The sequence below is a fragment of the Drosophila subpulchrella genome, chromosome 2L, assembly GCF_014743375.2.
Source record: "Drosophila subpulchrella strain 33 F10 #4 breed RU33 chromosome 2L, RU_Dsub_v1.1 Primary Assembly, whole genome shotgun sequence".
NCBI classification, from domain to species: Eukaryota; Metazoa; Arthropoda; class Insecta; order Diptera; family Drosophilidae; genus Drosophila; species Drosophila subpulchrella.
In genome coordinates this window covers 3090562-3104318 of record NC_050610.1, presented here as the reverse complement: position 1 = coordinate 3104318, position 13757 = coordinate 3090562, and the positions used below count along the sequence as shown (strand labels likewise).

The window sequence follows — 13757 nt, the reverse complement described above, 5'->3', positions numbered from 1 at the left end:
GTCCAATCATAGAGTAGATATAGAATAATAGAGTGGAATCGTAGAATCGAAACATAGAGTCGAATCATAGAGTCCAATCATAGAGTCCAATCATAGAGTCAAATCATAGAGTAGAATATAGAGTTGAATCATAGATTCGAATCATAGAGTCAAATCATAGAATCGATTCATTGAGTCATTGAATCGGATCATTGAATCGAGTCGTTGAATCGAAGAAATCGTTTTTAATTCAAAATCGACAAAGAGGCAAAAAAATGAATTTTGACTTTGTAGCAGCGCGGAGTTTCGGTAGCGAGAGAGCAAGTGCGAGAGAGAGATGCAAAGTAACGGCACTCCAAAAAATTAATATTTTTAAAGCATAAACTGATTCCAAGTTTATTCGATTGTTGATATTTCTGATATATATTTTCAGTATTTTTTTTTTTTATAAATTATAATATAGTGTCAATATCTGATGATTTTTGTTCTTATTCACCTTTCTGTAATATAATATTGGGTTTGGACCTTAAAACAAATAAAATTAAAACTCCTATCAATTTAATCTTCAATAAGCTGAATATTTTATAAAGAAAATCTTGGAGATGTCAGAACTGTAAGAATAGTAGGCTTGCTACGATTTATCCCATTCCTATACAAAAATAAAAGGATCAAAATGTTGCCGGCCGTTCAGGAGAAGCTGAGCGATATCTTTATATGTAAGAATCATCCAATGAATATTAGTCGTATCCTTTACAAACTGGTGGTAACCTTTCCGTTTCCACAGATCTTGAGGTGAGACAGCGCTGGGTGCTCTGCTGCTTCACCTTCTTAGCCATCATCAATACGTACACCATGCGACTGTGTCTGGACTTTTCGCTAAACAGGATCGTCTTGGAATGCGGTGGTTATAAGGTCGACCAGATCTCCAACGTACCACAAGTGCTTAACCCAAAGGCATTGCCCAACTGGCGTTTGGAACTGGCCATGAGACTAAATCAGACGGAACATCATTTAAGGAGCAGGTTGAAAGCAGGCAAGGAGCAGCAGAATCCGGAGCAGAATAAGGGCTATAGGAAGCCACGGAAGAGCAGGGAGACTATCATAAATCGTCCTGTGCATCAGGGTTCTCAAGAAAGGATCAGCTGCTCCGAGATGTGGTCTCGTCAAACCCAATCCCTTGTGGTAATGGCCTTTTATGTCGGCTATATGATCACCCACATCCCGGGCGGACGACTGGCGGAGCGATATGGCGGAAAATGGGTCCTCGGATCGGCTATTCTTACGTCGGCGGTGTTGACACTCCTTACCCCCGCTGCAGTGCGTCGGGGCGGTCCGTATGTTCTAGTCGGCGTCCGTCTGCTGGTCGGCCTTTGTGAGGGTCCTTGCTTTCCGGCCGTCTGTGCTCTCCTGGCTCAATGGGTTCCAGAACAGGAGCGCGGATTGCTGGCCAGCTGCGTTCTCAGTGGCGGCGAGATCGGGATCACGATGGTCCAGTTAGTCAGCGGATTGGTTATGGCAGAGCAAGACTGGCCGGTTGTCTTCTATCTGGTTGGAGGAGGCGCTGTGGCCTGGTTCTTGGGATTTGTAAGTTTTTCACACCCGGTTCTTACTCTTAAATGCTTTACTGTTATTTGAATTCGTAAACTCAGAAAATGCCACATGTACAAAATGGGCTTTTTTTCATTTCAAGAACGTTTTATTCTTAAACCAGTATCTTAGTTTAATAACATTTTCGGGCGAAATCAAGTATGAAATGTTCTTTAACCGAGAAATTTATATACTTAAATTAAGTACGAATTCTTCTTAACGCAAGTTTGAATTATAAAAGTAAAATTGAGAATTTTAAAAATTTTATAAAACTTGCTATAGAATGAAGGTTTTATTATTTTGTTAATATATATAAAATTCGTCCTTGTACTTGTACTTTGTCCCGTTTATTAATAAATGTTTTTGAACAAAGCACATTTTTTGATGATTTGGGGCATAAGAATGATTTATTTTTGTCCCCAGAACGCGACGCACATTCATTCTTAAAACAAACCCAAAAAATACTATCCGAAATCAAGTAAAAATCGCGCTTAAATTTTCAGAGTGTGCAATTTTATTAAGATGTCGAAGTAAAAATACTTTTCATACTTCGTCGTTAGAAAATGATATATAAGAATATATGTTTTACCATAAAAATCATTTTTTTTATAATTGTTTTATAAGTTTTATTTATTTAGTTTATCATTACGGTCCCTGATTTTTCTTATCAACAGACCATCGTTTGCTATAGTACTCCAGATCACTGCCCATTTATCCAGAGCGTAGAGCGGGATTATATTAAGTGCAACACTAGCGCCTCCCTCCTGTTGACTAGCAGAGAAAGAGTGTTTAGGGAACGGCCAGATGGAGAAGACGCTGATGAAGAGGAGTTCCGCAGAGAAGTAGAAGCTGCCGAGATCGCGTCTTCCAGCGCAGCCCCTTGGAGAAGCATGCTGACCAGCACACCGCTATGGGCACTTGTTTGCGCCTCCATGCAGCAAGAACTCCAACAAAAATTGCCCCAGGAGCTGCAAATTGTGCTGGACGAATTAAAGTCCCGTGGAAGCAGTTTGTCGGACGAACTCTCCACCGCCATCGAGCTGATAGCTCCATACGTAGGCAACTGGGTAGCTTCGTTAGCCACAGGACGCCTGAGCGACGTGCTAATCGAACAGGAGATCCTCACTCGCACGCAGACGCGCCGGCTCATGTCATGGCTAGTCTTCATATGCGGATCCATGTATATGCTGCAGATCAAGGTAAACGGGGCACGGATATGGAGCGTTCTGGCCATGGGTGCCTATTATGCGAGCATAAAGCTATTGCCGCTGGATATGAGTCCGAACTATGCCGGCACTTTGATGGGAATCTCGGGCGGAATGGGCGCCCTGCCCGCACTTTTGATGCCATACCTGGAGCAACTGGAGGCGGATTACAGCCTGGTCAGCAGTGTGAGGGCCGCGATGTGGGTAATCGGTGCCAGCTACATTTCCGGAGATGTCCAGGAGTTCAACCAACCAGAACCGGAGCCACATTGAGGACACTCGCTTGTTATTAGTTTAATCTTACGCTTAAACATAAGTTACTGGTTTTGTCTTAGTGGATTCCTTAGGCAACAGATTCTAGATTACATATGTACCATAATACATGACAATTTCTATGCTATAGCTAGGAGCATAAACGTAAACAAGCTTTATATATATATAAATAACAGGTATGGTCGATATTAACTTAATTAGAGTAGGTCTGCTGGTGGTGGTCTGGCTAAATGCTCCGCTCTCGCTCTCCTAGTCCTCTTAGGTTGATAATCTACACGACGCCTTGGGGCATCAGTCCGGATTGGGCCATGGCCGAGACGGAGTTCATGTCGATACCCAGCTTCTTAGTAACGTTAATTTGGGCCACTGCCGCGTTCCGCAGAGAGTAGACGTGCACCAGCTCCGCCTGGCTTTTGGCATAGAGCAGTGCCTTTTCGAAGAGTTCCACTGCCCTCTTAAGTTGCGCACGCTGCACTTCCACAGTTCCCAATGTTTCGTAGGCCAGCTCGCACTTGGGATCCACTTCGATAGCCTTGTTTAGCAACTGGACAGCCACCTCAATGTCTCCGCGCCACTGCAGCACCATGATAGCCTGGTGAACGATAAGAGCAGGATTTGTCGGCGCCAGCTTCATGGCTTTCTCGTAGTACTGCTGCGCCTGGGGAAACTGTTGCTGATCGGCCAAAACCTGGGCCATTAGGCTGTAGCACTCAACGCAGCTGGGGAACCGTTCAATGGCCTGCTCGAAGGTGTGCATCACGCCCTCCAAACGCCTCTGGTCGCCGGCCAGAAGCGACAGGCGATACTCGGCATAGCACTTCTGGACGAGGGCGATGGCGTGGTTGGGCGCAAGGCGCACCGCCTTGTCGAACTCGGCCAAAGCGGGTTCAATCTGCTCCAGCAGCAGCAGAATCTGGGCGCGCTGGTGATACACGTCCGGGTTCTGGGGATTCAGGCGTTCCGCCTCTTCGAAATCTGCCAGACCCTTTTCGCGCTGATCAAGCTGGATGTAAAGGGCGGCTCTCTTTATGTAGGCGTATGCACGTAGATTGGGATCAGCATCAGCTGTGGTACAGTAAATGAAAAGGAAACAGTTTTAAAATAATTAGTTCTTAAGAATAATTTTAAGAAATTTAACATTAACGTGCACAATCTATTCTGAAAGTTCATGTAGACTACAAAAATTAAACAAGTACAGTACCTAATATTGGACTCTTTTTATACCCGTTATTCGTAGAGTAAAAGGGAATACTAGATTCGTCGGAAAGTAAGTAACAGGCAGAAGGAAGCGTTTCCGACCCCAAAGTATATATATTATTGATCAGGACCAGTAGTCGAGTCGATCGCTGAGATCTCGGAAACTATAAAAGCTACAATACTTGAATTAGGCATGCAGATTCCTGAGATTCCTGCGCACCGCAAGTTTTTTTCAGCACAGTGCCACGTCCACTCTTACGCCCACAAACATCCCAAAACTGTGGCTCCTACAGTGCTAGAATAAAAATTTTAACTGAAATGTATTGCTCTCATCAATACCTATCGATTGACCTAAAAAAAAGTTTGCCATGCCCACTTTAACGCCCACAAACTTCAAAAAATCGTAAATATGAACGTGGATATAACTCAGAAACTATCAAAGATAGAGAATTGGGATGACAGGTTTTGATTCCGTAGCCTTGTACGCAGCGCAAGTTTGTTAAACGAATATGCCACGCCCACTCTAACGCCCACAAACCACCCAAACCTGTGGCGCCCACAATTTTAATGCTAGTTACAAAATTTTAACTGAACTGTATTGGTCTCGTCAATACCTATCCATTGATACAAAAAAACGCCACGCCCACTCTAACGCCCATAACGCTTAAATCTGTCTACCACCGGTAGGTGGAGCATTTCAATCTCGCTTTGCTGCTTGCATATCTCCATTTCCCTTTGGTTCCTTTAGCTGAGTAACAGGTATCTGATAGTCGACGTACTCGACTATAGCGTTCTTCCTTGTTTAAATCTTATTTATGCCCTGAAAGATGTGTTCGGTTTTAGGCAAAAGAAAATGGTGAAGTCATTCCACTAAAAAGTATTGGTTGTAATATTATTGGAATAGGAAATAAAAACCTACAAATCTTCCATCTCAGACTTATAATTTAAAAAAAAAATAATTAAAGACGAAGCTAAAAGCTAACTATGTCTTTCCTCTACAAATAATAGGAACCATCGAAAAATAAAATTTGTCTTACCATTTGCCAAGATAGCATCGAAGTCCTGCTGGCTTTCTATGTAGGAGCCGCACAGGAGGTGGAAAGTTCCCCGCATGAGCAGAGCCTCAACTTTGTACTGTGCCTCGGCCTCGGAGGACTCGATCTCTTCGGTGCAGGCGGGAATGATGTCCTCGTACTTTTCCTCGAGGAAAGCGCGGTGGGCGCGCAGGAAACCCCTTGGGGGTGCGTCAGACTCGGATGCAGCCGGAAGATACATGGTCTGCAGGGGATCCGCGATGAAGGAGCGCATGTAGGTGTTTACGAAACAAGCCGATGGCACAACGGGCACTCGATTGCGCATACCCTTCTCGGCGTCCACGCGTCCTGTCTCCTTTAGCACACGGTCCGCAAACATGATGGTCTGATTGTTCTGGAACATCTCCAGGATGCAGGTGGCGGTAACATCGTCCAGGCACTCATTCATATCCTTGGTAGCCTCGTGGGCACGGGCGCGGCGGTAGTAGGCCTTGGCGTAGCGCGGATTGAACTCCAGCGAGGCGGAGCAGTCCTCCTTAACCTTGGACCACTTCTTGAGCATCTCATAGGATGCGGCGCGGTTCTGGTAGAAAATGGCCATGTCTGTGCGATGCTCCTTGGGGCACTTGTCGATGGCCTTGTCGTAGAAGATGATGGCCTCGTCGTACTTTCCGTTCCGATAGCAGTTGTTGCCCTCCGTCTTGTAGTTGTTGGCCTCCTTGAGAGGCGACAGCTTCTCCCCCAGCTCGGCGGACTTCTTCTTGCGCTCCAGCTCCTTGTCGGGTGCGGTGCCGTCCAGGGAGATGGCCTGCTTCTCTATCTTGGCCTTCGGCCGCTTCTTTTCCCCGTCGACCTCCTTGGGCGCAGCCGTCCACCGCTTCACCGCATAGGTGCCCAGTCCGATGGCCAACGGAGTTCCCAGGATGAGTGCCAGCTGCCACTTGTTCAGCTTCACCGAGCCAATGTTCAGAGTCATCGCCATCGTGCCGGACTCCTTGCGGTTGTGTGTTTTGTGTGGACTGCAAGGAAAGAGTTTGGTCAGTGCCGGTATCGTCATAAATTGTGTAATACTCCGCTGGCTTATCGCTCGGCGCCTTTTGAGCTCGCTAAATGCCGGGCGGGGGGCACGTTTCTGCACCGCCTAACCCCAACCCCATTGATTTTTCACACCCCCATCCGCCGGCCAACTGACGCACTGCCTCCAGCGAACGGAACTTACACTTTTTGAAACTTAACACTGCTGCGAATTTGGCAAATATTTATCGTTGGTTGTCCTATTTTCAGTTAGAACTTGAGAAACTTAGATTCTATGATACATCAGCCTGCTGAGCACAAATGTGGAAATGTGGTGTGACCGTAATGGCCAGTGAGCCGTAAAGTGGATTTTGAAGGTATCGTTCGCATGGTACCACATGTGTTTGGTGTACAATGTTGTTTAAATGAATAGCAACAATTGAATACTTCACTAGGTAACTGTATTAAAATATATATTAAGTCTAATGACCGAAAATTTACACTTATTTAATCTGAAATTCATTTTAGGAGACATTAGAGAATCCCGAAAACCAATATTTTTATCTGGTCGTTATAATGGCCCTTTTTATGTTCCAAATATTGTTATCTTGGGTGTAATAAAACTGATAGAAACCACTTACTAAGCCGTTTTCGTGTAAAATTTTAAAATCATATTAATTGATAACAAATATTCAACTTGCAGTTCTGCACATACCCTATATTACTACCCGCTGCTGTACTTAGGCACTGCTTATCAGCTGTTTCTTGCCAGTTACACAGAAACGTAGGCACCCTCAAAAAGTCTTCCCCCAAAATAACGATTTAAAATTACAATCAATGTATTTAAAATTAATTCACTAGAATAGCAGGACAACCTAAGAACGGATCTCCTCCTCGGGGTTAGGGACAGGAGCGGGAGCCGCCGTAGTAGCCGATTTTTCGGTTCCGGTAAATGGGATCTGTTGCAGATTCTCCGCCTTAACCAGGCCGTGGGAATCGGCGTAGTGCATGAGATCACAAATTGTGGGCGACTCCACGACCAGGATGTACTGGCACGTCTTTGGCTCTAACAGATACATTGACACAGCGGTGCCGCTGTTGGTCACAGGTGTGCAGGTCAGCTTCACATCGACCTCGCGAGGAAGTCCAGTGCGGTCGCAGTGGGTACCCTTTGCATAATGGTGCCAAATGGACGACGTGAAACCGGAGCGACGGGCTCCCTTATCCGGGTTGGAGTTGGACCAAGCGCGATGATCTTCCTCCGAGAAATAACCCAGGAACAGCTCCACTTCGCTATTTTTGTCCTTATGGAACTGACGCACATGTCGCCCATAGCAGAACTCATACTTCCACCACCCATTGCCCTAAGAAAAATCGAATAATCAGTCATATTCATGGTTTAAATTATGTTCGTTCTTACCCCAGTTAGGCAGTGCTTGCCCGAAATGAAGTCCTTGATGGGGGTCAGATCGGTAATGGGCGTCGGCCCTGTGCCAGAGGCTGCTCTTGAGAGAAGGAGCTGCTGGTAGTCGCTAGCCACCTCTAGGTCTCCATTACTAATAAGCTCCAGTATGACCTTGTCCATAGACCCGCTGTACTTAAAAGTGACCATGTCACCATCCGCCTTGGGCCACAGTTTTCCTGGGGTTTTGCTCTCCTTTTCCTTGGAAACCAGCAAATCCGCCTCTGATTCCGCCCATTCGTTCAGCTCAGACCGCAGCATGCTCAGTGGCCTGTGTGGCTCCGATTCGGAGTTGAAACATTTAATGGAAAGCTCCTTGGTCTCCTCGGCTTGAAAGCCACGGATTGTGCACAGCGTGGATGAGAGGATAATGGCCTCGTAGTTGCAGGAGGAGGTCTCCTTAAATGAGTAAATGTCATCCTTGCCATGCGGGTAGCAAACATAGCGCACCATTGTGGTGCGTGGCGCGTCAATGATGTCGCACATTGTGCCATCACTGTATTCCATCTCGAAATAGGGATATCGTGTATTGTCGATCTTCAGGCTCTTGTATTTTGGCTTAACGCCCGCCTTATGGTCCGACTCCCAGGCCTTGGTCAGCAGCTCCGACTTGTCATCGGTCCATTTTCCCAGGTAGAACTCCTGGAACTTGACGTTCTTGCCCTCGCGCTCCTCGTGATACTGACGCACATGGTGGCCATGACAGATCTCGTACGACCAATAGGCTTCGATGCGGTATGTGCAGGTCAGGGCGGAGAAAATGGGCTGCAGCAGGCTGATGGGAGCTGCGGATATTTCAAGTGATATATAAATTTAAAATGTACAATGCGAAACTCCGAATATCTTACACAACTCCGGCTTTTCGGACTTTTCCTCCTCCTTCTGGTGCTCCAAAGTGGGAATCAGACAGTCGTATTTCTCCTTGTCCGGTGTGTAGAAAGTTCGCAGCTGATTGCCCAAGTCCTTATGGAAACATTAGTAATGCATATGTTATATATAATTCAAGTAATAGTTATACTTACTGGCTGCCCAATCAACTCCGGCACTTCGAAATCAATTTTGTACAAAATTGAATCGTCGAAATCCTTGGCTTCGTGGGTCGCCGCTGAAATTATCAGACTAAGCAGCAATGCTATTTTCGTTATTATCACGTAGGAGTTCTTCATTTTTGTTTTTTCTTCGCGATTCCTTCACATGAGTATTTTCGTGACAAATACAAAAATATTTATAAATGCTACGTGTTGTTTTCCTACAAAAGTAATGAACAGATGTTTTTTGTAACCGTGCACCTGTGAATGCTGATTGCAGAAGAAGAAGAGAAATTGATTTTCTTGTGGGAATGTTGTTTTTCTTTGAACTGATAACCGATTTAACCGGTTAACCGTTACAACTGTGCACTTTAATAAAAATGATTTCCAATTGCATAAAACAAAGATACGCTGTTATATACTTAGTAATCTAAACTTAAGATTAAATTAAGTTCAGTCCTAAAATATACATCAGAATAATATTGAAACGAACCCTCGATCAGATGAGATTTTTTTAAATGTTAGGGTGTTGGTTGCTTATGTTTTTTAGATCATATTTTTAATTTATTTATTTATATAAAGCTAACTTACAGTGCAAAAATATGAGCTAATTTAAAATTAGAGCGCTAGCAACTAAGGCTTTCGGCTGGTCTTGGTTACTTTATATCGAGACAGCTTTCTTAAATGGAATGGGATAAATAAGTTTTACGAAGGAAGCAGAGGATTTTTATTTATGTTGATGTTGGTTATGTTTGCAATGGTGCTAATGGGTTTTCAGAGTTAAATGTATCTCTTCTGTGTTGCGATAGTGAGGCGCAGCTGATTATTATGTTTTGTATTTACTTAGTAACCTAAACTTAAGGTTAATTAAAGTTCAGTCCTTAAAAATATATCATAATAATATTGAAACGAATCCTCGATCAGATCAGATCTTTTAAAATGTTAGGGTGTTGATTGCATAGGTATTTATATTATATGTATATTTCAATTAATCCTGCGTTTAACAATATTTTCCCAAAGTTAGGTTTGATTTCCATCTATGATAACCTTAATAAATTTTGGTTTCAGTAAGGTTTCCGCAACAACCCCAACACAAAATAAAATGCAGTTTCACGTTTATCTTCAACAGTTTTATATTTTCTTTAACAAATATTGCCTATAGAATTCAGTTCCCTATCTCATGCCCCTTGCCGCGTCCGTTTTCCCCGCGGACCAGCCCGGCTCCTTGTCCTTGTCGTGATCCAGTGGCACCTTGTCGATGGCATCTAGGATGAACTTAATGGAGTGCGCCGTCTGTGGCAGCCACTCCATGAGGCGGGAGGTGGTTGAGACTGGCGGCGTCGATGAATCGCCATCGTCCACAAAATCGGCATCGCCACCCGACAGAGAACGAACACCTCCCAGATAGTCCGTGTAGTCGTAGTCACTGGTCAGCGGATTTACCTTGGAGTAGTAAATGGCGGCGAACGTCGAGTAGATGATCAGCAGTGCTGTGCCCACCTGCGGATTGGGGATTAATCGGAATTAGATTATTAAAATATGGATTTCCTATAAAAATCAACCTATTGAAATTGGTATAAAATCTGGGTGCGTGCACTATGCCAATCATAAAGCCCACATGCTCTCTGACTTGAACGTTATTTTCTTTAATGGCTGGACTTATGGCTTTTTTGAAAGTGTCATAACACGGTTTATAATTATATATTAATTAATATTAATATATTATAATTATTAGAAACATTAAAACGTTGTGGAGACATAACAAAATAAACGGGGAATATATATGTATCAACTTTTCTAGCTAAGTGTTTCCACATTATTTGTATTTCCGGTTTGAAAAAGTCATGATTAAGTGCTGGTCTATTGAATGAAATTAACGAAATCCAAGAAATTAAGTTAGGTAAAACATGTTCTTCACGATTTATAAAGTTTCTTTCACTGAAATCGGCTAAAAGATCCTATTTCAAAGAACATTCGAATTTTCCTTTTGATCATGTTCCCAAGATTGATATTGCTATCTATATATACTATATATACTATATAGCATGATAATTCACTCACCTGAAAGACGGCCCAGAACTTGTAGGATCCCTCTGTGATGACGAAATCGTAGTAACCCTTGAGGGGATCGCCCTTTATATAGCGACCCTCGCCCACATCCGTATCAGCTTTCTCCTCCGCCTCGGCATCGCGTCTATGTCGTAGTCCGCGAACAGATCTAAGATTGCCCTTCTCCCCTTTGAGAGCAGCAACTTTAGTGGATGGAGCCGATGGCGTTACAGTCTCAACTTTCTCCACCTTCTTCGGTGGCTGCTTTTCCTTCTCTTCCTCCTCCTCCTCCTCCTCAGAGCTATCTGGAGCAGGTGTCGTCGTGGACGTGGTTGTTGACTTAGTTGTCGTTGTGGTTGGCTTCTTGTTCTGGTTCTTTTTGTTCCCCTCCATACGTGGAGGCTTCTTGGAGTTAATCCTGGTCTTCTGCTGCTGCTGGCGCAGTCGATCCTTCTCGGCCTGCTTCGCCGCCTGCTCCTGGCGGAACTTCTCGGTGCTCTGCTGGTGGCGTTCGCTCACCGCGTTCCAGGCACCCATTAAAGCCTGGTACAGATCCCAGATCTGTTTGAGACTCTTCAGCACGGTGACCAGGGTGGATTCGCTCTGTACTTGGACCACTGCATTATCGGGGGCGGGCTGAGATTGCTTGGCCAACTCAGTTTCCGGATGAGGTCGCGGCTGGAAGCCCATGGGATAATCGTACACCTCATCGTAGGCGGGATAAGGAGATCTGCAAGCAATAGAAAAATAATGCTGCATTTAGGGATTCGATTTTTTATTTTTTACAATATATGTATGATTGATGATTTCATATTAAAGTAATCTGTATTTTGCAAGTTGTTTACCATGTTGTGAAATTGTGTCAGATTAATATACCAAACAAATATTTTTATAAAATATATATATTTATTGGATTCAAAGTGATATATACAAATACTGTTTGGCCTGTAGTTAATCTTCGTATTGCGTCTTTGGGTTTACTTCTGTATAATATGGTACTGAAATTTATTTGATATGAATTATCAGCAATCTTCTCGTTTCTTTGCGAGCAATACGTATCACTCAGAAATATCCCTTTTCCACTCAAAATTAGAGTTTAAGAAATGCTTAACCCTATATTAATACCCTAGCGTTTCAGAATACCGACTTTAAAGTATGTTTAGGTAGTAAAGTTTTTTCACCTATTAGGACCTGGCTGGAGCTTCCTATTATTGCCCTCAGCTGCAGAATGAGTAGCCACTGGAGCTGGCTTCTGTCCATGTGACCAGGGGGCGTAGAATGAGTCGTAGGGACGTGCCTGCGACGCCCTGCCCTCATCTGGATTCGCCGACGAGTCGTCCTTATCATAAAAGTGTTCCTCCTCCGCCGAGTCCTGTCTGGCCTCGGGATACGGATAACGTCCCGGGCCGTAGTCATCGGCAACATCGTAGTAAGGATCCTGGTCGTAAGAGTCCTCCCTGCTCTGGGGTGGACCGTAGGCATCCTGACGTTGTCCCATGACGGGATCCATGCTCTGCGCATTCACCACCACCGCCTGCTGCTCCTCGTAGAAGTTTCTACCCTGCTCCGGCTTATTTGGACTGGGATTAGTTGCATTTCCGGCCTCCCTGGCAATACGTTCCACGGTGGCGATTTCCGTATCATTTCCGGCGTCGCCTTTGAAGTGATTCCACATGCGTGTGAGAATCAGGAGATCGCTTTCTCCACCGGAGTTGCTCTGCGCCCGTCCAGCTTCGATCATTGCCACGGCCGTCAGAGCGGTCGCAAATAGAAGCAGGGTGAGCACCAGAAACCACATGGGTGAAAGACGCCGTGGCGTCTTCGCCGACATTTCCTCGTAGGCTGACATTATCCGCTTGGCACTTGAATACACTTGTTCCGAATCCTCGTTTTTCTAGCACACACCGCACGGCCAGTTGGCTCGGAGTTTAATCGACAACTAACCGAAGAGTCCCAAGTGCTGCTCCAGAAAAACTCCGCCTTGCGATGGTGCTAATGGCGGGTTTTGGGTATCTAGAACATCTATCCGTAGTGGCTCGTTGAAAGGTGCTAATCCGTGGGCCGCGTGCATCATCGTTATTGGGCCAGTGCTCCAGTTTTGATTTAACGGTTCATCCGCCGCCGAGTGCCGCGGCAATTAGCACCATCCATCCCCATGTAGCCAGTACTCCTATACGGACACCGATCCATCTCCATTCATTTATGCATAATCCCTGACTTTGTTGTTTGCCACAAATTCGTTTTTTTTCGCGGTGAAAGTGTGCAATATGATTCTCTTCTCAGAAGATCGAATCTCGGGCTAAGGAATTTAGGAAGTCGTAATTGGTCGCATTTACTCTGGGTCTCTGCTTGTGGATCTGTGTATACCTTGTGGGGGGGACCTCCATCGAGGTTCATAGTCTGTCGTGTGCCAGGCGTAACTCACGATCTAGGAAAAGCTTACATATGTACATATTTATCTATAGATCGTGGCGAGCGTGCGACTTTCATTATGGGCTTAGAAAGAAATCTATTTCTACTATCAAGATACATACATATATTTGTGCAACAACAATGGGGTATTTACAGACAGGTGACATCCCCCAAATGCCTGTAAGAGAAGTCACATGATCAAAAAAATTTAATTGAGTTAATTGATCTAAAGTTATCATCTAACATAAACAACAAAATCATCACCGAAACGGGGTTCCGTTTTAGAAGATGTCCCACAGAAATGGATCCTGAATGTACATATGTAATACCTTCCATTTTAGACATTACCTTCAAGTCGATGTTAGAGTGGGATCGCCAAAATCATCATTTTAAGTCTTAACACTCTAGCTTTTCTAGTTATCAGCAATTATATTATAGTATTTACTTTAATCTACTAGAAACGGGTATAAAAACTCAAACTTCTTACATAAGAAATTATTATCATTCCAATTTAAAT

At 44.3% G+C, this 13757-nt stretch overlaps 4 protein-coding genes across 4 annotated transcripts; 1 reads left to right on the top strand and 3 right to left on the bottom strand.

Annotated features, from left to right (window-relative positions):
• The first annotated feature begins 631 nt into the window (after positions 1-631).
• On the top strand, positions 632-3060 carry LOC119547829 (sialin). Its single transcript, XM_037854853.1, has 3 exons — positions 632-695; positions 764-1563; positions 2241-3060. The coding sequence occupies exons 1-3, from the start codon at positions 653-655 to the stop codon at positions 3042-3044; spliced, it is 1647 nt and encodes a 548-aa protein (XP_037710781.1). The 5' UTR covers positions 632-652; the 3' UTR covers positions 3045-3060.
• LOC119547828 (mitochondrial import receptor subunit TOM70) lies at positions 3050-6635 on the bottom strand. The gene is made up of 3 exons (XM_037854852.1): positions 6495-6635; positions 5279-6294; positions 3050-4109 (listed from the first exon to the last, which is right to left on the bottom strand). Exons 2-3 carry the CDS (start codon positions 6255-6257, stop codon positions 3316-3318), a joined length of 1773 nt encoding a protein of 590 aa, XP_037710780.1. The 5' UTR covers positions 6258-6294; positions 6495-6635; the 3' UTR covers positions 3050-3315.
• A 469-nt stretch (positions 6636-7104) lies between these two features.
• Positions 7105-9031, bottom strand: LOC119548318 (endoplasmic reticulum lectin 1). The gene is made up of 4 exons (XM_037855498.1): positions 8774-9031; positions 8600-8714; positions 7710-8536; positions 7105-7653 (listed from the first exon to the last, which is right to left on the bottom strand). Exons 1-4 carry the CDS (start codon positions 8915-8917, stop codon positions 7165-7167), a joined length of 1575 nt encoding a protein of 524 aa, XP_037711426.1. The 5' UTR covers positions 8918-9031; the 3' UTR covers positions 7105-7164.
• Positions 9032-9894: 863 nt separating this feature from the next.
• LOC119547229 lies at positions 9895-12853 on the bottom strand. The gene is made up of 3 exons (XM_037853989.1): positions 12010-12853; positions 10841-11558; positions 9895-10279 (listed from the first exon to the last, which is right to left on the bottom strand). The coding sequence occupies exons 1-3, from the start codon at positions 12675-12677 to the stop codon at positions 9953-9955; spliced, it is 1713 nt and encodes a 570-aa protein (XP_037709917.1). The 5' UTR covers positions 12678-12853; the 3' UTR covers positions 9895-9952.
• Between the last annotated feature and the right edge of the window lie 904 nt (positions 12854-13757).

What these genes read in the sequence shown, in the direction of transcription:
- LOC119547829 (XM_037854853.1), top strand. Translation starts at nt 653, where the DNA reads ATGTTGCCGGCCGTTCAGGAGAAGCTGAGCGATATCTTTATAT. An exon ending in GCTGAGCGATATCTTTATAT is followed by an intron (nt 696 to 763) that starts GTAAGAATCATC and finishes CCGTTTCCACAG; the next exon opens with ATCTTGAGGTGAGACAGCGC. An exon ending in TGGCCTGGTTCTTGGGATTT is followed by an intron (nt 1,564 to 2,240) that starts GTAAGTTTTTCA and finishes TCTTATCAACAG; the next exon opens with ACCATCGTTTGCTATAGTAC.
- LOC119547828 (XM_037854852.1), bottom strand. Translation starts at nt 6,257, where the DNA reads ATGGCGATGACTCTGAACATTGGCTCGGTGAAGCTGAACAAGTGGCAG. An exon ending in CGATGCTATCTTGGCAAATG is followed by an intron (nt 4,110 to 5,278) that starts GTAAGACAAATT and finishes ACTGTACCACAG; the next exon opens with CTGATGCTGATCCCAATCTA.
- LOC119548318 (XM_037855498.1), bottom strand. Translation starts at nt 8,917, where the DNA reads ATGAAGAACTCCTACGTGATAATAACGAAAATAGCATTGCTGCTTAGT. An exon ending in CGGAGTTGATTGGGCAGCCA is followed by an intron (nt 8,715 to 8,773) that starts GTAAGTATAACT and finishes TGTTTCCATAAG; the next exon opens with GACTTGGGCAATCAGCTGCG. An exon ending in GTCCGAAAAGCCGGAGTTGT is followed by an intron (nt 8,537 to 8,599) that starts GTAAGATATTCG and finishes AAATATCCGCAG; the next exon opens with CTCCCATCAGCCTGCTGCAG.
- LOC119547229 (XM_037853989.1), bottom strand. Translation starts at nt 12,677, where the DNA reads ATGTCAGCCTACGAGGAAATGTCGGCGAAGACGCCACGGCGTCTTTCA. An exon ending in CTCCAGCCAGGTCCTAATAG is followed by an intron (nt 11,559 to 12,009) that starts GTGAAAAAACTT and finishes TATTGCTTGCAG; the next exon opens with ATCTCCTTATCCCGCCTACG. An exon ending in AGTTCTGGGCCGTCTTTCAG is followed by an intron (nt 10,280 to 10,840) that starts GTGAGTGAATTA and finishes CCCAATCCGCAG; the next exon opens with GTGGGCACAGCACTGCTGAT.